The sequence below is a fragment of the Mustelus asterias genome, chromosome 6, assembly GCF_964213995.1.
Source record: "Mustelus asterias chromosome 6, sMusAst1.hap1.1, whole genome shotgun sequence".
NCBI classification, from domain to species: domain Eukaryota; kingdom Metazoa; phylum Chordata; class Chondrichthyes; order Carcharhiniformes; family Triakidae; genus Mustelus; species Mustelus asterias.
The window spans coordinates 78,039,054-78,063,023 of record NC_135806.1 but is presented as its reverse complement, the minus strand read 5'-3'; the positions used below and the strand labels follow the sequence as shown (position 1 = coordinate 78,063,023).

The 23,970-nt window shown below is 42.1% G+C and overlaps 1 protein-coding gene across 4 annotated transcripts in view; it reads left to right on the top strand.

The window, feature by feature from the left end:
* Positions 1-23,970, top strand: part of sncaip (synuclein, alpha interacting protein) — a 145,026-nt gene that overhangs the window by 54,645 nt on the left and 66,411 nt on the right. For all 4 annotated transcript variants that reach the window (XM_078214598.1, XM_078214601.1, XM_078214599.1 and 1 more), the window contains 2 exons: positions 9,224-9,327; positions 19,068-19,140. In XM_078214598.1, the coding sequence (XP_078070724.1) occupies positions 9,271-9,327; positions 19,068-19,140 (130 nt within the window). In that variant the 5' untranslated portion in view covers positions 9,224-9,270. The remainder of the gene's footprint in view (positions 1-9,223; positions 9,328-19,067; positions 19,141-23,970) is intronic.

Sequence of the window (23,970 nt, the reverse complement as noted above, 5' to 3'; positions counted from 1 at the left end):
CTTGGATATGTAATTATTCATCTGTCTGACCTCTTTCTTGACAGCATCTGCATTTAGCCCCTGGGTTTGTAGGCGATGGGTGAAACGTGCTATGACAGGATAAGTGAAAAAGATTCTGCTTGGAATTATCTGAGCCTTAGGTCACAATAGAAAATGAACTTCCAAAACAGGTACAACAATGAGAGAGATTTACAGATCAGAAACATAGAACATCTACTGGAGAAGGTGACAACAATTTACGCATTTGTGAGTGGCATTATGATCCCCATCAGGACCGATAACTTTTTAAAAAAAAATCCCTATAATGCCATTAGAAAGAAAACCATTGGACAAGATTTAATTTTTACCAACCCTTTTCTGTAACCAGCTAAAATCAGCATAATTCAAAAGTTCGTTAATAGGTGAAAGAGATTTCAAATAAAAATAGTCAATCCACAAAGTTACATTATGCCTTCTGTAGTTAAAAAGCTTTCACATTACTTCCTGCACAAATGTGGCACCACAAGAATTCTGAGTGTTTCTAACTAGGCCTTTGTTTTGGATCTCACACTTACCATCCAAACATATTGGTCCTTGAATCATACTCAGCAGCAGCCTTATTCCATCTGAAGTCCGCAGACATGGTTACTGCCAACAAGATCCCAGTTGATGTTAATACTGGGCAAGTCAGATCCCAGAGTGAAACATGGCTTGATAGATCCTATTTTTATTTTTAGAAACCATGGAGGTAACTTACTGAACAAATTCATCAGAGTCTACTGATGAACTTTTAACTCAGAGATTAAAATATTTGTGAATGAACTATATTACACCAACCAAAAATGTTGGAGAGAGACTTTAATAGAACCACAAGGAGATGATTCAATTTCCTAATATTCCTTTACCCAGCAATATCTTTACAGACACATAACCGAGTGAAGAGTTACCACTAAGCTTGACACAAAGGCTTCCTGCTTGGGACTGACTCGCATGCAAATGGTTTTCTTCCACACATTAAGTTCACTGTTTCAATAGCAACACCACTAAACTGATCATGTTATTCAGTCCTATAGCTAACTTCTCTTAACTACTATTCCACTAACCTTGTACTTTCCTTGGAGAGCTGAAAAATTCTTGCCTTCTTTCTCTGATATGCACTGAACTCTTCCCTGTATTTCTCTGTGTTTCTGTGTCACTTGGGCTACTGTGTCTAGGCAAGAGCCCATTTTTTTTCTACTTTGTTTTTTTTATCAAAATCACTGAACTGCTTTTCAACCCATTTCAGCCACAGGGCCATCCAGACTTTTGGGCTACCTACGTACATGGGACTGAAACTACTCCACCTTCCTTAACACAAAATGCATACACACATACAAATATATTTGCACAATAAAGTGCACATTTCTCATTCGGATCACAACAGTCCTGATGACATAGCTTTCTAGAGTTTCTACTTAACGAATGACTGATAAACACACTGGTTTCTGGTTTGAACACTTCTGGTAAAGCTACCCAGCTCTTTATTGTCTCCTAGCTAGTCATACAGCTTTCCAGATTTTAGACCATTTTAACCAACTTGTACAGGGTCTCCAACAGTCTCCTTGTCCCCAAACAGAAAAATTGACCTTTTCCTGAGAGAGGTTTGCTTCCTCTCACTAAGATTTGGTTTTCTGAATTGCCTGCCACAAAACAGGTTGAAACTGGACCCCATTGCCATTGGCTTTCTGTTTACCTGTTGATTCCTAGTTGTTTATCCCCATGGCAATCCCAGGAACCTAATGATGTCATACTTGGCAAACTAATTAACGCTCTTTCAAAATAGTCCCCCATACACTTTGATGGGCGGCACAGTGCTTAGCACTGCACAGCGCCGGGGACTCAGCTTCGATTCCCGGCTTGGGTCACTTTCTGTGCGGAGTCTGCACGTTCTCCCCGTGTCTGCGTGCGTTTCCTCCCACGTGAAAAATGTGCTGGGTAGGTGCATTGGCCATATTAAATTCTCCCTCAGTGTACCCAAACAGGTGCCGGAGTGTGGCGACTAGGGGATTTTCACAGTAACTTCATTGCAGTGTCATTGTAAGCCCACTTGTAACACTAATAAAGAAACTTTAAATTTTAAAAAGTTTACCTTAAAAGGGAACATTGCACAAATAAAAATTACTGGATTTTCCCAAAGCGCGTGGGTCATCATAGTTGTTATCTTTGATGGCAATCAACTTGTGTGAGCAGAGGCTTTGCAATACCTCCAGCATTGACAAAGCGTGGACACAAACTACTGGAGACTGCCTGACTCTGAGCCTGTTGACCCCCTAGATGGCAACAGCCAGGGACTTGATGAATAACAGTTTCATCCTATGGCCATGTACAGTATTCTGCACTTTCTCTGGGACCTCAATGCCACCCACAAGTAAAATGAGGCACATACTCAGTATCCTACATTTAGAATTGGAAGATAATACAGACTGCAATTAACTATAGATTCTACGTAAGGACAAATAGACAATGGTTCAGTTTCATTAATAATGTAAGTCATTAGCAATTGTCACATTCACAAAATATGAACTTATGAATGATAAAGATGAACTGATGAGGTGTGAACCCAATTGAGCACATTCCTGCAACACAAAATGGAGTTGAGAGGATCTCTCTTCTTGCCAACATGTAGAACTGTAAGAACACTGAGGTAATTTTTTGTCTGGGAAAGCGTTGATGAAGTCATCAAAATGCAAGCAATCCTTCTGGTGATAATGGCTACATTTCTCCAACTAATTAAAAAGATCTGGTTCACAATACTGTTTCAGCACCCACAACTCCAAACATGAAATCTGGAAATAAAAAGGGAAAATTTTGGAAAAGCTTCACAGATCTTGCCATGTCTGTTAATGGGATGCAAATGAAAGTCTGACCGGAATGTCGTCCCCATGCCCAATTCTCTGTTACACCAAATGAAGTAAACATGCCAGTCCAGAACATGACTGGCCCAGCATGGTGTGCAAAAATCAGGACTGACTTGAAGAAGGCCTGGGCCTGCCTTTGAAGTTCTGAATGGAGGCCGCCAACAACCCTGGGACACCACAACAGTGGGTGCGGGAAGCATCTATTAGGTGGTCCTCCAACTTCAATGTCTTTGATTAGGTCCACCTTCTTTCTTCAGGAGGTCAATCTTCTTCAATGCTGGGTCAGTGAAGTTGTGTGTCTTTTCAATATGGCACCCAGGTCTGACAGTGGTTCATGCACCATCAAGCCTGCCCCACCACGCAAGACAGCGCAAAAACCTTAGATGCATAATTAATTATGCCAGATATAGAAGATATGACATTGTTTTCCATTGGCCTCCGCAGTGGGAAACTGTCCTACCCCTGCTGCAGGACTTAGTCCCAGCTGGGAGAATTCCACCCAAGATTTCTGATGGGAACTTTAATAAGGCATATTCTGGTCAGACAGACACACACATCTATGCTATCAAGGAGAAAAGACACTGCCTAAGCTGCTCTTAAGCCACATATAGGTGAAGAGTTGCCCTTGCACATTCTATCCGAAAAGGCACGTACTCAGTATCCTACATTGCACTTTTACTGGAGTAAAATAAGAGAAATCGGATACTGTGGACATTAAAGCAACAACAAATTAATTCTACTAAACTACCAGATTTTTTTTTCAGTGCACTAAAAGGATTACAGACTTGCACTGTTTCAATTCTTCAGCCTGAGGAAAAGCATGTGCAGTAAAAACGCTTGAAATCATAAAACATAAACACATGCTACTTTTATGATGCATGTGTGTGTGCGTGTGTGTCCTCATGGTTGTGATTGTGTATATTTGGGGTTGTCTTCAATCAGTAACCCTGTTGGGTTTGCTAGTGGCTTTCTGGGGAGTCCCTCGCCATGACCAAAAGTTCTGAAGGTTACCCTGCTAGGATTAAGGACCTCTCCTTGTGGCTGGTGAAGAAATTGATCCACTTGAGCAAGATCCACTTGTTGTCTTTCACCTAAGACCCATTGACAAAAGACAGAAATAGGAATAGAAGGTTAAAATGACTGAAATAGTATGGGATATAGGAGTTTTGATTTATTGCGCATTGGCACTACTACTTGGGAAATAGAGAACTGTTCCCATGGGACATGCTCCACGAAATCAGGGCTGGGGCCTATATCCTAGTGAATTGAATGATCACTGTAGTAGATAAGGGTTTAAACTAATGAAGGAAATTGGTGGGGGGGTGGAGGGGGCGGTGGCGGGAGGCGGGAGAGAGGAAGATGATTCAGCAAAGGGTGAATTCAAAAACAGCAAGAGAAATTTCAAGGCTGTAGAGATTTTTAGTGGTTTAGGTGAAAATAAGCAGAATGGGAGAAGGAGGGTCAGAGACCTTAATAAAAGTAATGAAGCATTAACATCCAAGCTGAAGGAGAGAAAAACGTTGAAGTGAAAGGCATTACAATGTATCTTAACACGCAAAGCATTCAAAATAAAATAGATGAGCTAATAGTACAAAAATCAGTGGGTTTGATCTAATAGTCATTATGAATTCATAGGATTAGGCATAATATATTTGCATTGGTTGAGGAGTATGTTGAAAGACAGCGAGCAGAATAGGAGTAAAAGGGTAATTTTTATGTTGGCAGGGCGTAACTAGTGTAGTATTGTCAGGATCAGAGCTTGGACCACGGGTCACAGAATCCCTACAGTGCAGAAGGAGGCCATTCGGCCCATTGAATCAGCACCGACCACAATCCCACCCAGGCCCTATTTACCCTGCTAATCCCCTTGACACTCGGGTTAATTTAGCATGGTCAATCAACCTAACCCGCACATCTTTGGACTGTGGGAGGAAACCGGAGCACCTGGAGGAAACCCACGCCGACACGGGGAGAAAATGCAAAATCCACACAGACAGTGACCTGAGGCCGGAATTGAACCCAGGTCTTCGGCACTATGAGGCAGCAGTGCTAACCACTGTGCCGCCTGATATTTACAATGTGTATCAATGACACAGATTATGGGACTGAGGGTAATGTAGAGGGATGAGAGTGGCCAATGACAAAAAGGCCTGAATTATTTTGTGACAAGAAGCCATCTAACTAAGCACTTCTTTGTGCAGTTATGAAAATGTTTCTACGTTACTTTAAGGGGTGGAATTATTAGACTTCAAGTGGGTGGAAACATTAGCTTTCCATTTGTTTACCTTCTGATACCATCAAGACTATGAACCAATGCATTGCATAAAATCACCAAAGTAATCTCAGCATTTAGTACAATTAGTGCATGTAATACAGGATAAAGCCCATACTAGCAACCGAACTTAACCTTAATGGATTATGTACATGCAAAGCAAAGGGCTATGGCAGGTCTTTACAAACCATTTTTCAATTGACCACATTTTAACTCCCTATTTCTCAAGGCATTTAGGGATGGGCAACAAGTTGCTAGTGACACCCACACCCCGTTAATGACCCATAATTCATTATTTTGTCTCTCCCTCCTTCCTTAAAATACCATGTAACATTTGCCAGCCTTCAATCTGATTGGACCATTCTTGAATCTAAGGAATTTTGGAAATTGTAGCTAGCACATCCGCTTCCCTGCAGCCATCTTTTTTAGAACCTAGGGTGTAGACCATCAGATCCCAGGGATTTGTCAGATGTTAGTCCCTTAAATTTCTCCAATTTTTTTTTCTGCTGATACTAATTTCCTTACTTTCCTCACTCTCTATTGCCTTTAGGTTACCGTCTGTTTTTGCTATGAAACTTGTGTCTTCTGCTATGAAGACAGACACAATGGCTGCGATTCTCCCATCCTGCTGCGCTAATTGTTTTAGCACAGTGGGCCGGGAGAATCTCGTGGCGGACAATGTGCAGGATTTGCGCATGCGTTCCCGCCCTGATATCGTCTCCCAGCGTTGGATTTCCTGCGGCATTTGCTCCATGCCGGAAATTGGCGAGGAGGCGTGGAAGTAATTTAAATATTATTTTTAATGAAATTTCAATGTGATTAACGGGCCTGGGACTGATGTCTCCAGGCCTGCTAGCCTCTTCATCCACCCTCCCCCGTCCCCCCTGCCAGAGTGGTTCACTCCAGAGGGGTTTAGAGTAGCTCCCCTCTAACGGGGAACAAGCGGCCCGACCCTGCTGGAGTGAAGGGGAGGGCAATTGCCCCCCCCCCGCCCCAGAGGGTCAGGCGGTGGGGAGAGGGTGCCCCCTGGGAATTGGCAGCCTGACAGTGCCAGCCTGGGCCCCCTGGCATTGCCCAAGGAGCAAAGTGCCAATGCCCCTCGGGACCGTGGTGGAGGAGTAGGGGGCAGCAACTGTTGGTGGGGGGAATTGGGGTCGGGGAGGGCTGGAGATCGGGGTGGGCCGGGACAAGAGGGGAGTGCTCAGGCCTGGGCCCAGAAATGGTAAGGGGGGCCAGCAATCAGACTGTAGGAGGCGGAGAGCAGGTGTTGCGGGGGTCGCGAGGCTGTTAGTCAGCAATCAGGAGGCCGTCAGTGCGGGACCACTGTGCATGCACTGATCTCGGCACTAACAGATCGCCGCATGCGCGGTGGCCCGCTCAGCGTGCTGATTTCAGCCTCTCCAGTGGGATAGGCCCCACACCTCAGTTTTTAATGATATTCATGCTGGTGGCCTCTGCAGTGCACGGAGTGTGGGAGATTCTTCTCTGAACTTCCATTGGAAAAAAACTGCGAATTACTCCAGTTTTCACACAAATTCAACACTTCAGAATTTTTTGGGAGAATTCCGGCCAACATGTTTGTTCAATGCCTCTGCCATTTCCTCATGCAGCATGATAATTTCTCCTGCCTCTGCTTCTAAGGGACCAATATTTATTTTAGCTACTTTCTTTTTGTGTAGAACTCTGACGAAGAGTCATTCTGATTCGAAACGTTGGCTCGATTTTCTCTCCATAGATAGTGTCAGACCTGCTGAGATTTTCCAACATTTTCTATTTTGTTTCAGATTCCAGCATTTGCAGTATTTTGCTTTTATCTTATGTGAAGTTACAAACTTTGGTAGGAAAATAGGAAAACAGATTTTTAATAAATTGTGAGGGATCCGAATGTCTTTGTACACAAATCACAAAGATAATATAGCAGATACAGCACCAATTAGAAAATCAAATGGTATATTAAACCTATTACAAAGGGAGTGGAGTATAAAAATATTTTTTTATTACTGGGTGGAATTTTCCATTTTTTCTTCTTAAGTGTTGGTCCAGGTGAGAAAAGTGATGTGCAGCTCCTCAGCTGCACAGCCAGCCTTTCTCACCATATTGTCCAGCACTCTGCGGGGAAAAAAAAAACTCCTGGAGGTGTGTCCCACATCATCACGCTGCTGAGGCAGGCTCCGAAAGAGCTGGCAACATTGGCTTTCCAGAGATCAGGGAGCCAATTTTAAAGGGCATCCCAATCGTCAATGGATAAAAAGAAAACTCCCTTACACACACATGGGGAAAGCCCCCTCCAAACAGGAGAACCTTTGCCGGCACGGCCCTTGGCGGTGCCCCGGCACAGTTCTAGGAGATAGTGCTTGGGTACTACCCAGGCATGCACCTCCCCCGGGAGGGGTGGCGGGGGGGGGGGGTCATACTTAACTGTGCTCCCCCAGGGGGTTTCCTTTGCCTGATTCATGTTTTTAAAAACCTGTTGTAAATCTCACCAATTGGATGTCACATTGGCAAGGGGGGAAATCCCAATGTTGGGGGGGCGATACAGCAGGGAAGCCCACTAATTACATGTAAATATATTTAAATGAGGTTCCTGACTTTCCTGGGTGGAACCTCATTACGTCAATGGCAGGATGGGGTGACTGTGCTGCGAGATCTTACCAGCGAGATTCATTTTGGCCTCTCGCAGGATTTTGTGCCCACATTGCTGTTTGCGTCCGCAGCAAACGTGGGTGAAAAATCCTGGCCACTCTGTAGAGTTTTGCTCTCCTTATGTAAGGAAGGGAAAATTTGCCTCAAAGGGAGTGCAACAAAGGTCCATGAGCTTGATTCCTGGAATGCTGAGATTGTCTTATGAGGAGTGATTGAATAGTCTAGGTTTATAGACCCATATGTTTAGAAAAATAAGAAGTGATCAAATTCCAACTCAAAATTCTTAAGGAGCTTGTCAGTTTAGATGCTGGTAGGATGTTTCTCATGGCTGGGGAGTTCAGAACATGCAGTAACAAGTCTTAGAATTAAGGGTCAGCCATTTATAACTGTGATGAGAAAGTTCATCGCTCACGGGTTTGTGAACCTTTGGAATACTGCACCCCAGTGGGCTCTGGCTGCTCAGTTATTGAATGTATTCCAGATATGTCGATATATACTTGGATACTAGGTCATGGAGATAGTGTGGGATGGTGGAGATGTGATGGAAGATCAGCCATGACCTTATTGAATGGTGGGACAGGTTTGAAGGGCTGAATGGCCTACTATGACTCCTATTTCTTATCTTCAAATATTTGTGTTTAAAATGGCAAAGTTTCTTTATTAGTATCACAAGTCGGCTTACATTAACATTGCAATGGAGTCACTGTGAAAATTCCCTAGTTGTCACACTCCAGCGCCTGTTCAGGTACACTGAGGGAGAATTTAGCATGGCCAAAGCACCTCAGCAGCACGTCTTTGGACTATGGGAGGCAACCGGAGGAAACCCACACAGGCACAGGAAGAACATGCAGACTCCGCACACAGTGATCCAAGCTGGGAATCAAAGCCGGGTCCCTGGCGCTGTGAGGCAGCAGTGCTAACCACTGTGCCGCCCAGTGTGGCATTGCAGACTATTTTATTACTTTACATGCCACTGTCTCAGTTGGTCACTAACTATTCAGATTAGGTTTATATAATCAATAATTTTAAGTGAGAATGTATTTTCTACAGAAGGAAATTTAAATTAGTCTTTTACTAAAGTTTTATAGCCATCTTTTAAGCAACAATAAATTTCTACACACAACAGATCTACAATGTCTTTGGAAGAAACTTGAATCCAGCTCCCACCTGCCTGCCCAGTTGGACATGAAGGGTCCAACTCCATGTTTTTTGGATAGCAAGAAGTTCTTTTTGTCCTGGCCAATGGTTATTCCTTCAAGTAACTGAAAATACTTCATACTTGGAAGAAAGTTTAGGATTGTCTGCAGTTTGTAACTCATAACTTCATTCAAGTGTAATTATACTTTTGGGTCGCACAAAATCTTGGAAAAAGTAATAAGATTAGTCATGTATCTGTAATTGTGTTCTTACAGTATAATTTTTATATTTCCAGGATATTGTACTCAGTAAGAAGTTGCCCAAAATGTGCTTTGACGAAAAATGGATACTCCAGAGTATTTAGATTTGGATGCAATAGATTTTAGTGATGATGTTAATGTAAGTAATATTTTTATTATTTTATAAGGTTTATCCTGTTTTAAAATACCACATTGTCAGAAGTACTTGAACACTAAGGTGGGCTTGTCATAGGTTTTATTTTTAAATTTTGGTCAGGAAAATGGTATGCCATTATTTGCATACAACTATCTTTTCCTCAAATTCATTTAAAATCTGCAGAATTCATTTATCATTCACAACTCATGCTGGATTAAGTAAAACTGCTAAACTAACAAAATAAGTCTTAAAACCATAATTTTTCAGGATCTGCAAGATGCATTAATGACAACTTTAACTTTTAAAGTAACCTTGTTTGATTATTTATCTTGGAATACTTGAAACTTAACAGGAACCAGGTAGTTTAAAAATGCTTCACAGTTTTACAGATCATGATCTTATAGATGTCATTTTGACATTTGAATCCATATGCATAAGATATTGGTCAAATGTCAGATTTTCATGGAATATTTGTGCAATTTGTTATTGAATAGTCAATGCATGTTCTGTTCTTTTCACAAAAGCAATTGTACTATAATTATTTCTCATGGGGTTATTTTAGATTTGCAAAATCATTAGTCCTGTAAACGAAGGACAAATTTGCCTTGGGCTTTTTGATCAGTAATTTCAGGTTTCTCTTTTTAAGTGCTTGATTGTGCTAATGAGGAATAAATTATTGCCTTTATCCTCAACTGTAAAGAATTCCTTATCTCAACTTGCATGAAGAAAATATAGTTTCTGCCTCGGGTACTAGGCTTAGACGTAAGTATCTTACTAGAAAGAGAGACCTGTTACCAAAGCATTTTGCCTTGTAGTTATTAATATAAATACAAGAATACCAAATTTCAAATTATCACAATTTATACTACAGGAGAAATAGGTGCTGATTGGTTAGCTGGTATATTTTTTTCATTACTCATTTATGGGATGTGGGTGTCGCTGGCTGGGCCAGGATTTATTGCCCATCCCTAATTGCCCTTGAACTAAGTGGCTTGCTAGACCATTTCAGAGGGAATTTAAGAGTCAACTACACTGCTGTGGCTCTGGAGTCACATGTAGACCAGACTGGATAACGTTGGCAGAATTTGGGTTATATGTATTTGAATTATTCGCCAGAACCCTCTGTCCTTGTTCGTGGCTGGGATTCTCTGGTGCCATTGAAAATGAATGGAGTTTTAGCGGAATCACCAAATTTTCCATTCTCACTTGCAGCGGGACAGCCACGGACGAGTTCAGGAAATCCCACCCGTTATGTTAATACCTGCTCAATTATAGTAAATATAAGTTTTCTTAAGGAACTATATCATAGTAGTGAAATAATTCCTCTTATTAGTGCATTGCATCATCTCTCTGAGCTGTTCTTGCATTATTGTGCTGAGAACATTCTGATAACCTGGTTTAAGTGTGTCTGCATGTGTTCAGGTAAAACTAATATATTTACACATCCATGATCACTGACTTCACTCCCAGCACAGTCTTTGACTTTTTCCTTTCTCACTGCGGTCTGTGGTTCTCTATCTCTGTACACCCCCACCCCCTAGTTCCCCTCCCCCAACCTTGGTTATTAATCTCTATGCCTGTCGGGGGCAAACCTGTTCAGAAAAGTTTGAAAGATATCCTGTAGTTAATTTCAACAGGATGTCTGGAAAAAGTATACTACCAGGTTTCCCGTCTGGAAATCATGACTCCTGCTCTCTTCATAGTCAAAGTAAATATCAGAGTCTCAATTCCATTTAGCTGCAACCTTTAGCAACAGCAAGAGAGCTGTGAGCAGAATCCAGGAATGAGCTATGAAACTTCCCTAAACTGGGTCCTGGTGTGAAGATGCATTGAAACACTGAGCAGACTCAAGTATGTAATCTATCAGTGACAGAGTTGTACGTTTACATGTCTACCTTATCCACAGGTCGTTTGATTTGATATCATAAATGGACCTGTGTATTCTTTTTGTATGATGGATAAGTAATGTTGACATTTATGTTTTAAATAAAGGTGGAATGGAGAATGAGTGGAACTGACTTCAAGACCGTTATAGCTAGAGATTTCTAGTAAACAATAGAGTTACAGAATGTTTACAGCACTGAAGGAGGCTGTTCTGCCCATCCTGTTTTCTTTTTCTCTTCAGATAATTATCCAATTCCCTTTTAGAAACCATGATTGAATCTGCCTCCACCACCCTCTCAGGACAGCACATTCTGAATCCTAACCACTTGCTGCATAAGAAGTTTTTCCTTGTTTCATCATTGCTTGTTTTATGAATCACCTTAACTCGGTGTCCTCTGGCTCTGGACTTTGGCCAGTGGGAATAATTATTCCCTATTTACTCTGTCCAGACCCCTCATGATTTTGAACACTACTATCAAATCTCCTCTTCATCTTCTTTTCTTTAAGAACAGCCCCAACCTCTCCAATCTATCCCTGGAGCTGAACTTCTTCAACCCTGGAACCATTCTCGTGATCCTTTTCTGCAACTTGTCTTAAGGCTTTTACACCCTTCCTGAAGTCCAGGGCAAAGCATGACACTCCAGTTGAGGCCAAGCCAGTGTTTTATATAAGGTTATCATGATGTCTTGTTTTTGTTCTTTGTGCTCTTATGAAGCCCAGGATCCTGTATGCTTCAAAAATTTCTCAATCTGCTCTGGCCCCTTTAATGATTTGTGCACATAGTGAGGACTGATGGAGTTTTTTTTCATATCAAAAGAAGTGGCTGCAGAGATAGTGGATGCATTGGTTATAACCTTTCAAAATCTCTTAGATTCTGGAATGACCCAGGTAGATTGGAAAGTAACTCATGTAACACCTTTATTCAAAAAAGGGAGATAGAAAGCAGGAAACTGCTAGTTAGCCTAACATCTGTCACAGAGAAATTGTTGGAATCCATTATTAAGGATATTACAGCAGAATACTTGGAAAATCATAAAGTGATCAGGTAGAGTCAACATGGCTTATGAAAGGGAGATCGCGTTTAGCTAAATTTATCAGAAATGTTTGAGGAAATAACAAACAAAGTGGATAAAGGGTAACCTGTAGATGTGGTGTACATGGATTTTTAGGAGGCATTTGATAAGGTGCCACATCAAATGTTACTGCGCAAGGTAAGATTACATAGTGTAGGAGGTAACACATTAGCATGGATAAAGGTTTGATTGAGTCAGAGACTAAGGATAAATGGGACATTGTTGGGTTGGCAATCTGTAACTAGTGGAATACCACAGAGATCAATGTTGGGGTCTCGACTATTTACAATCTACATCAATGACTCGGATGAACGGACTGAAAGCATGGTAGCTAAATGACACCTAGATAGGCAGGGAAAGAAGTTAACAAGAGGAGACAGAGAGTCTGCAAAGGGAGAGACAGATTACGTGAGTGGGAACATAATTAGTAGATGGATATTATGTGGGAAAATAAGAACTTGTCAGGGTGAGTAGTAAAGCAGTGTACCATATAAATGGAGAGAGATTGCAAAACTCAGTGGCACAAAGGGATCTGGGTGTCCTGGTACATGAATCACAAAATGTTCGTATGCAGGTACAGCAAGTGACTAGGATAACAAATGGAAAGTTGTTGTTTTGTAAGGGGAATGGAATATAGAAGTTGGGAAGTTTTACAGGGCTTTGGTGAGAATCTGGAATACTGTATACAGTTTGGTCTCCTTATTTGAAAAAAAATAATGGTGTTAGAAATAGTTCAGAGTATGTTCACTTGATTCATTACTGCGAAGGGGGCTTATCTCATGAAGAAAGGTTGAACAGGTTGACTTATTCCCTTTGAAGTTTAGAAGAGTAAGAAGTGATCCTTTTGGAACATATAAGATCCTGAGGGTACTTGATAGGTAGATGCCAGGAGGATCTTTCCACTTATGGAATAGTATAGAACTAGGGGAGACAGTTTAAGAATAAGATGGAGATGGGGAGAATTAGTTTCTCTGAGGGTTGTTAGTATGTGGAATTGTCTTCCCCAGAAAGCAATGGAACTTGGACATTGTCTAATTCTACCTTGAATAGATTCAGATTTTTAATGGACAAAGGAGTTGAGGGTTATGGGGAGCAGACAGGAAAATTAAGTTAAGACCACTACCAGATGAGTCATGATCTTATTGAATGGTGGAGTGGGCTCAAAGGGCTGTATGGCCTACCCCTACTCCTGCTCCTATGTTAAGGAGCAATATGCTAAGTTCATAATTGCTGAAACTTAATGCTTAATGCTTCCATACCCAAAAAAATTCTAACCAGTCCATCCTTAGATTCAGCAGTGCTATCGTTTATATTTTACAAGTCCATGGAATGATCAGACTTCCTAAGATTGTTTACAGCTGCAAGATTTGTTGGTTGCTAAGCATTTATGCAACAAAGAAACTGGAATCAACCCAGCACAATTTTGTGCACCAGGGGAATTTTTTTTTTGCATGGTAGCAAGAATAGCAGCTAAATACAGTAGGAACTTTAAAAGCAAAAAAGACCCAGAGAATTAAATAGATTGGATTTTCATCTTTGAGGTAGGTAGTGGGAATCAGGACAAATCCTGATTCCGCAAGGCTGCCTCAGGAAAAAGTGGGTGTAAGAGGAGCAGTTTTAATCTGGGTGGGGGCAGGTACAGGCTGGAGTCAGACATGCCAACCCTGGAAACAGTGCGAAGGCAGGCCCAAATGTGGAGGCGAGCTTTTCACAACTTTGGCCCTATATAAAGTGACACCAGTCACTGCGTGAGAAAAAAGGAAGGTAAAAGATTGCAAGGCTGTGTGGGAGGTGACTTTAAAATACTGTCATGTGAGAAAATGTTGGCTAACTGGTTGTTAATGCTGCAAGAGATGGTCCACCATGGGCCTTCCATAGGAAGGTTTAAGTTGGGAAGTAGCACATATGTAAAGTGTCCATACAGTATTCATTCATTGGCAAAGATCCATTTTAGCGAGCCATATAGATGGCTGCATCTTGGCAGCTTTAGCAAGTCATGATAATGTACAGCAAGTGAAATGAGCTGACCTCAGGGCTGGTCTCAGGATCCTACATCCTGGAATATTCAGTTGCCAATCCTGCCCCTCTCTCAACCATGTCTCAGAGACAGCAATTACATTGTATCCCCAAGTTTTAATTTGTGCCCTAGATTCATCTGCTTTATTCGTCAGATTCTAAACTCTATCTCTAAACTCATGAGTGTGTGGCACCAGAAGTAATCCAAAGATTACTAACCTCTGAGTCCTGTTTTTTAATCTATTTCCTACCTCCCTAAATTTTGCGTGCAGGACCTCATTCCTTTTCCTACCTGTATCATTGGTACCAATATGTACCATGATTTCTGTCTGTCTGCCCTCCCCCTTCAGCTGTTCAGTGACATCCATGCTCTGGAATCAGGGAGGCAACATACCATCTTGAAGTCCCTTTTGTGGCCACAGAAATGTACAATCGAATCCCCTACTACTATGGCCCTGTCGTTCTTCCTCCTCCCCTCCTGTGCAGCAGATCAACCCGTGATGCCATGAAGTTGGCTACCACTACTTTCCCCTGCACAGTCATCTCCCCCAACATTATCCAAAACAGTATATCTGTTAGAAAAGGGGGTGGCCACAGGGGACTCCCGCACTATCTGCTTTCCTCTACTCTGCCTGGTGGTCACCAATTCCCTTTCTGCCCTTTAACAAAACGTATGCTCATTTAAGAATGCTATTAAATGACCTCCCTCACATTAACTTTACTTCCCTTTCCAATTTGCTTACTTTTATTATTTTATCCATATGCTGTTTCTTAGTGACATTAAACACAGAATCTAGGCCATCTTCCAATCGCATGCCGATGACATGTAGTTCCATCTCCCCACCACTTTTTCCAACCTCAAAAACATTTCCATGTTCTCAGTCCGACATCTGATTGTGGAGAAGGTGCAATTATCTTCATTTTAAACAGGATATGATGAACTATATTCTGCTATCTGCTTTCTTGCCCCTAATGCCATCGCTGTTTCTTACCATCTTCTTAGGTTGAAAACGGTGCTATCTAGGCAATACATTTGCTTTAGATAAGTGAGTTTCATATTTTTGACACCTGTCTGCATTAAATTTAATCCGCCCACTTCATATTTCTCAACAATAAATTTCATGATATTTTCCAATTATTGTATCTTCTGTTCAGACTATAACTTAACTAAGGGGTACTAATTAGATAAAGGATTAGGGTATCTGTATATCAAGTTTTTGCCCTATCAGTCTTTCCTCCTTTGTAGTGTATCCCTCAGTCCCTTCTCTTTTCACTTGCCCTTCAAGCTATTTATATTGCTCATTTAATTTCCTAGCTAAAATTATTCTGCCGTTACTTTTTAAAAGTATTTGCTGGTTTACCTCTAACTTACTAATTTGTAATTTGAATTCTAAACACTAATAATTAATTGGCATGAGTCATAAGATTGCATCCAACATGTCTATGCCTGGTCGTGAAGAGATATCCACTTAAAGTCCCGTTCCTCTGCAATTTCTTATATCCATCTAATTTTCTTTTGTAAATATTTTTCTAAATAATATTTTGTCCATCTCCTTCATAATCTTGATATTGTCTGTATTTTTCTTCAACTCCAATCCCTCACTGGGGATTATTATAACCATGGAGGGTAGTTTAATGCTCTTGCCATTATAAGATTTTTCTGTAATGAAAGAATTTTGGCCACCATGTTAAATCCCCTAAATGGGCCAATTGAAAGTTGCATTCTGCAAGTGGAGAGGTGCAAGTGGAGAGAGGGTTAAGTACAGGTTAAAGAGGTGTGAATTGTCTCAAGCCAGGACAGTTAGTGAGATTTTGCAAGCCGAGGCAATCTGTGGGGGTTACAGATAGTGTGACATGAACCCAAGATCCCAGTTGAGGCCGTCCTCATGTGTGCGGAACTTGGCTATCAGTTTCTGCTTGGCGATTCTGCGTTGTTGTGCGTCTTGAAGGCCGCCTTGGAAACGCTTACCCGAAGATCAGAGGCTGAACGCCCTTGACTACTGAAGTGTTCCCCAACAGGAAGGGAACACTCCTGCCTGGTGATTGTCAAGTGGTGTCCATTCATCCAATGTCGTAGCGTCTGCATGGTCTCGCCAATGTACCATGCCTCAGGACATCCTTTCCTGCAGCGTATCAGATAGACAACATTGGCCGAGTTGCAAGAATATGTACCGTGTACCTGGTGGATGGTGTTCTCATGTGAGATGATGGCATCCGTTTCGATGATCCGGCACATCTTGCAGAGGTTGCTATGGCAGGGTTGTGTGGTGTTGTGGTCACTGTTCTCCTGAAGGCTGGATAGTTTGCTGCAGACAATGGTCTGTTTGAGGTTGAGCGGTTGTTTGAAGGCAAGTAGTGGTGATGTGGGGATGGCCTTGTCGAGATGTTCGTCTTCACCGATGACATGTGAAGGCTCCGGAGAAGATGTCGTAGCTTCTCCGCTCCAGGGAAGTACTGGACGACGAAGGGTACTTTGTCTGCCGTGTCCCGTGTTTGTCTTCTGAGGAGGTCGGTGCAGTTTTTCGCTGTGGCACGTCGGAACTGTTGATCGATGAGTCGAACGCCATATCCTGTTCTTACAAGGGCGCCTTTCAGCGTCTGTAGGTGTCAGTTGCGATCCTCCGCATCTGAGCAGATCCTGTGTATACGGAGGGCTTGTCCGTCGGGGATGGCTTCTTTAACGTGTTTAGGATGGAAGCTGGAGAAGTGGAGCATCATGAGGTTATCCGTGGGCTTGCAGAAGAGTGAAGTGCTGAGGTGACCGTCCTTGATGGAGATGCGTGTGTCCAAGAATGCAACCGATTTTGGAGAGTAGTCCATGGTGAGTCTGATGGTGCGATGGAGCTTATTGATGTCATCATATAGTTGTTTCAGTGATTGTTCACCGTGAGTCCAAAGGAAGAAAATGTCATCGATGTATCTAATAGATATCTTTTGGAATAAATAATCTGCTTGTTGATTACTGACAGCATTTCACATAACTTCAAGGTTATTTGTAGTCTTCAGGTGAAGCAGGATAAAAATTCAGGAGATCATTCAACAAGAATGTAAATGTAATTCTGTCTCAATTTTTAAAAGTTTTTTAAAAGGTTTATTTATTAGTCACAAGTAAGCTTACATTCACACTGCAATGAAGTTACTGTGAAAATCTCCTAGTAGCCACACACTGGCGCCTGTTCAGGTGACCAATGCACCTAATCTGCACATCTTTGGACTGTCGGAGGAAACCGGAACACCCAGAGGAAACCCATGCACACACAGGGAGAAAGTGCAAACTCCACACAGACAGTGACCGAAGCAGGGAATTGAACCCGGGTCCCTGGCGCTGTGAGGCAGCAGTGCTAACCTCTGTGCCACCATGCTGCCCTAAAGTATGTTCTGATTGTAAGAATTCTATCTTAAATATGGACAAAGGCAGTCTCTATTATGAATTTCACTGGTGCGAGGATGGGTTTAGTGTGACTGATTTGCATAGGTAATGTTTCTCTCTCCCTCACGTCTGTTTCTCTCCCGCACACCACACATTCTCTCTACCTTTCTCTCACTTCCGTGTTGAGAGTTGCAGAGGATACTAGGTGAAAGGCTAGCTAAAACATGAGCACAGTTGAATCTAGAGGTAATAATAGATGCATGGATGAATGTTTCTATATCAGATGAAATGAGGCTGGTAATGAGTCAAAAGTAAATAGTCTTAGTAATGGAGAGGCTATGGGGTAATATTTCAGCTCAACATCAAATAGGACAGTAGGATTGAGAAAGATCTTGTTCGGCCTCAGAGAGTGATCAGGTAGAGAACTGGGGTGTCTAGGCAATGGAATTTGTGGCAGAGACTAAGATAATTTAATTGATCCAATGTTTTGTTGGAGTAAATTTCTGCTGATCCAATACTTGTGATGAATAGCAACGGAAATCTGAGGCAGTCAATAGGTAAAGAGTGTTGGTAGTGAAATAGTGTGGGTGTTATTAGTGAATTTGTGGTACCTGATGTATTTTAGTATGATGTTGCCAAAGGGCCATGTGTAGATAAGGTTACAACCCCTCCATAGATAGCAGTGCAGGAGTGGGAAAGTATGCCATTGAAGGTGGCTCCGACTAGGTAGATAAGAAAAGAACTGGTCAAGTCCAGTCCCACCCAACTGGACGACTGAGGAGAAGTTTTGTAGGAGGATGGTGTGGTCTGTTATATCAATGAATAAAGAAGGTCGATGAGGATGAGAGGAATATATATACAATGTAATTTATAACCTTAAAGACTGTTTCACAGGTGTGATGGGTGAAAACTTGATTGGGAAGGATTCAAACATGGGAGTTTTGAGCATGCTGAGCACAGATTTCAGAGTCATAACTAACTTGAGCCAAGTCAGGTGAGTTTTGTAGATAGTTTGGAAGTTTGACAAACACTCTTTGAAATGTGGTGGACAATGTTTCAAGCATTTTTGACAATCCACTTGGGAAGGCATTGCTGGCTCAGCATTCAGATAATTTGACTGCTGCTCCTGAAGTATCTCATTCTTGATAAATTATGCAAAATGTTGAAAGGTTTTGTTTAATATTTTTATTTTCAGTGATGTTGAGATATGATTTACTGCAGAACATTTCTGCCTTTTGATCTTGAAATGGAACCTGAAAAAGCAAATTCTACATTCTGGATATCTGGCTTCAAACTCCGCTTACAATGTGCGGGACTATTTACTCTTGCAGCTGGGGAAAATAGTTGATGCATACAATATGTGTTTCTCTAATTTTTCTCCTCATTTTATGTTTCTCTAGTTTGGAAGCTCTTCAGCAAAAGCTCTTCCTGAACTATACAAGAGATCTGATTTGCAAAATGAAGGCCGAATAGGTATTTCATATACTCGTTTTATGTATTTTTGGCTTTGCCTAGTTTGTGTTATGTACATGTAGTTGATTGGAATTAAAAACTAATCAGGTAAAATATGTTAATCCCATGTATTGCTCCAAACATAAATATTTGCATTTACAATTCTCACAAGACATTCATCTGTCCTGCTGAGTGTTTACGAAGACAACAGAAAATAAGAGACAAAGGGATTGAAAGTAGTGCCAGTCTGCTGGTACAAACTCGGCACAGTTTAGACCTGAGGCGCACACAATCTGGGGCCTCATTTAAATCATTCCACTGAGCTAAGGATACTGCCTCCTGCATTGGAATGATATTTAAATTTTGGGCTAATTCTTCGCTGGTCTCTGAAGTGAAGGAGTTATTTGTAAGAGATCAGCAATGGTCTTCATGACTGCTGCGGAATCTAAAAGAGCACTCTGCCTCGTTCCACAATCATTTTTTAAAAATAAAGTTACTTTTTCAGTGGCAGCCTCGAATGGTCCTTTTAAGGTTGTGCGTAGGCTTGGTTATCCTGAATGCGGCAGTGCTGGCTGCGTTCGACACAGCTATTATCAAGAAGGGATCCTGAAGGAGTGATTAGACCCTCGCCTCTGCACACGCATCACCCCATAAACACCTCCCGTAGGAAAAGAGCTCAATGGTTGTTTCAGGCTTGGGCCCGAGACACGTATACTTCAGCCTTTACCAGAATGATGGAGAGTGTAATTTTGGCAGGGAATGTGCTTGCCTATGCCTGCTTGATGTATTGCATGCTTGTGCACCCTTTTTGCATCCAGGGCACTTAACAGGTCAATAGGCTTTTAAATAAATTTTTTAAAAAGAAAGGAAATTTGTATTTTCAACTAGCCTACAAAAAGTTACCAGTTGCCTCAAAAGCCACTTTCCTATGATCAATATGTTTTCCCCATACCACTACTCCTCTCATAACCCAATTACTCTAATTCCTTCAACCTAGTTCACAGGTACAATGCTCCCATCCAACTCATCACCCTCTGTTATATCTCCCATTCCACACTGATGCTCTTCACCCTATTTCCTCTGCCATTGGAGGAGCAGCTCCTTACGGATTCTGTCTCTCACTAGTACAGAATGGGGGGAGGGGTTTACCTTATTCTCATTAGTTGCTCAATGATTGAATTTGTCTTGGCCTTTTTGGGAGACTTTCTGGAGCAAATTTGCCCATTGCTCATGTGTAATTTGAACCCTGTCCACCTTCCTGCACCCCCCTCAGTCCCCTCAGTTTAACTGTCACATGTTTTCTGTCAAGCAAGTGCTCCTGTTCTCTTCCCTGTCACTCAGTCCTCCTCATCCCTTTTGGGTGCTGTTTTTCACCACTTCCTAACTTTAATATTATCTGTCTCTCTCTTTCCATTGTAAATAATGGTGCTATCCTTTCCCAACCCAAATCACTGCTCTTGACACTGCCTTTTTTGGTCTTCTCTCTATATTCCTAATTGTTTCTACCCGATTGCTGCTGTTGCTTGAAAATCAGGCTTTTGAATGCTAAAGGAGAGAGCTTCTGCTTTCACATGTAATTTTGATTATGTATTGAATGTTTGGAAATGCGTAGAATCATAGGGGGATCCTATCAAAAAAGTTCAAAGTGCCAAAAGAACGTGAAAATGGGAGATAATCGCACCAATTATTTTGGGCGAGTTAAAAATCCAATCTTACGACACTCTGAGCAAAAAATATAGGGCGGCACGGTGTCACAGTGGCTAGCACTGTTACCTCACTGCGCCAAGGACCCAGGTTCAATTCCCGGTTTGAGTGACTCTGTGACCTGCCTTCTTGAACTGCACGTTCCCCCATGTCTGCGTGGGTTTCCTCCAGGTGCTCCAGTTTCCTCCCACAGTCCAAAGATGTGCAGGTTAGGTGGATTGACCATGCTAAATTCTCTCTCAATGTACAGAACAGGTGTCGGAGTGTGGCAACTAGGGGATTGTCACCGTAACGTCGTTGCAGTGTTAATGTAAGCTTACTTATGACTAATAAATAAGCTTTAAATATTGTTAAACCTGTTTCCCGCCAGTAGGGGGAGGGGATGAGGCCTAAGCTCCGTGAAAGCCAGCAGTTCACAGCAGATTGCGCATTGCACAGAACAGAGAGATCTGTCACTATCCACACACCCCCCCCGCCCCGCCCCGCCAAAACTAATGCTGGCCTCCATAGCCAATACTCCCCCCGCTGTATGGACCGGCCAATCGCTTGTCCTCCCGACCCAGTCGATTGTCCATCTTTCCCCCCTCCCCCAGCCCCCCCTCCACATTTTGGTTGTGAGGCTGATCTCATCGGATATCCAGTGCTGGTAATAACACGCGAGGTGAGAAATCAGGCGCAAACCTTATTTATTTGCCTCTCTCGTGATCTTACCGGCTTGCTCTGCCAATCAACCGGTGGGACGAGAAGGTAGGATTGCCCTAAAGAATCCCTACAGTCTACAGTGCAGAAGAGGCCATACAGACCATCAGGTCTGCACCAACTTTCTGACAGAGTATCTTACCCAGGCCCTCTTCCCCACCCTATCCCCATAACGTCACACATTTCCCATTTCATAATTCATTTAACCTACACATCTTGGGATACTAATGGGCAATTTCAGCATAGCCAATCCACCTAACCACTAGCAGTGTTGAGTAGAGAGAGGCCTAGTCCACAATGATCTTAGCGAATTCGCTCAGATAATTGTGGACTGTGCTGCCAAAATGCATTGCAGCATGCAATGCTAATAGTTGATTTGATTCATGGAATCATAGAATCATATCACAGAAGTAGGGAGGCCATATCTCCTTGGAAGAGGTCTCTAGTCAGCCCATCTCCTTCTGCATAGTTCTACAATTGTTTTCCTTTTCAAAGTTAAGACTGAATTTGATTGTGGTTGTTGGAGATAAATCATCTCAGTCCTAGGACATTGCTGCAGGAGTTCCTCTGTGTTGTGTCCTCAGCCCAACCAAGTCCAGTTACTTCATCAATGACCTTCCCTCCATCATAAGGTCAGAAGTGTGATATTCGCTAATATTTACAGTGTTTGTTCCCTCCACAACTCCTCAGCTACTGAAGCCGTTTGTGCCCATGTGTAACAGAGCTCAGTCATTTGGGCTTGGGTTGATAAATAGCAAATTACATTCACGACATACAAGTACCACACACTGATCATCTCCAACAAGAGAGAATTCAGCTATCTCCCCTTGACATTCAATGACATTGCTGGATCTCTCACCATTGACATCCTGAGGCTTATTATTAATCAGAAACTGAACTGGACAAGCTGTATAAATATTGTGGCTACAAGGGAAGGACAGAGGCTGGGAATCTTGCAGTGAGCAACTTATCTCCTCACTCCCCAAAGCTTGCCCACCATCTCCAAGGCACAAGTCAGGAATGTGATGGAAAACTCTCCATTTATCTGGATGAGTGCAGTTCCAACAACACTCGAGAGTTTCAACATCATCCAAGACAAAGAAGCCATTTGATTGGTACTCCATCCACCACTTTCAACATTCAATCTCTCCACCACCGGCATACAGCGGCAGCAGTGTGTACCATCAACAAGATTCACTGCAGCAACTCACCAAGACTCATTTGACAGCATCTTCCAAACCTGTGACCTCTACCACCTAGAAGGACAAAGGGAGCAGATGCATGGGAATACCAACATCCAGGCAAATTTCCTTCCAAACCACACACCATCCTGACTTGGAAGTATATCACTGTTCCTTCACTGTCACTGGCTCAAAATTTTGCAATTCACTTTCCAACAATACTGTGGGTGTGCCTACTACTGCAGCAGTTCAAAAAGGCAGGTCACCACCACCTTCTCAATGGGAATTAGGGATGAGCAATGAATGCTGGCTTAGCCAGCGACACCCATATTCCATCAAAGAATTTTTAAATAAATTGCATCCACCACTATTTTAGACGCAGGATTCCAGAACATAAAATCTCACTGCATTAAAGAAAAACTCCTCTCCTCCTGGTTCTTTTGCCAATGATCTACTGTCTGTATTCTCTGGCTACACACCTTCCTTCCAGTAGAAACTGTTTCAACTCTATCAAAGCAGTTCATAATGTCAAACTCCTCTCTTTCTTAGCCTCCCTCTGCTCAAACGAAAATGAAAACAATCACAGCTTCCTTTGTTTTGTCAAATAGCCAGACGTCCCCCATCCCTGATGCCATTCTGGTCAATCTACTTTGGCCCATTACAAAACCTTGATTTGATTCCTAAGGCATGATGCCGAGAATTGGACACAAAAGCTCCAGCATAAAGCTTTAGCACAACCTTCTTGCTTTTGTACGGTACGCTTTTATTGATCCCTTTGACTATTTTTAACAACCTGATAACTTCTCCTCCCTGCTTCAAGGATTTGGGTATGTGAAATATGTCTTTCTGTTCCTGCACTGTTTTAAAATTATATCAGTTTGTTTTTACAGTTCCCACCATAAAAGTATCCATATTTAAAATTGACAATCACTTATATCCTTCAAAAACAACATTAACATCAATTTCAAACATTCCATTTGTTCAGAGTAGTCGTGCTTGCTCACTAGTTTGCTCAACCAGGCAAGAATCAGCTCACTGGACTGACACTAGCTACTATTATGATGTTAGGTCAAACTTGAACAGGATTGTTAGTTGCTCAATGATCATTTTAATAGTTCTTTCAATCAGCATTAAAGCAGGTGAGCTACATATACAGATAAAAATGACAAAGTGAATTTTCCTAACATGCATGAAATACAGAACCTCCAAGATTGGTCAGCTGTGCACTCCTACAGAAATGTTTTATCTTTTGCATTTTCTCATTTTG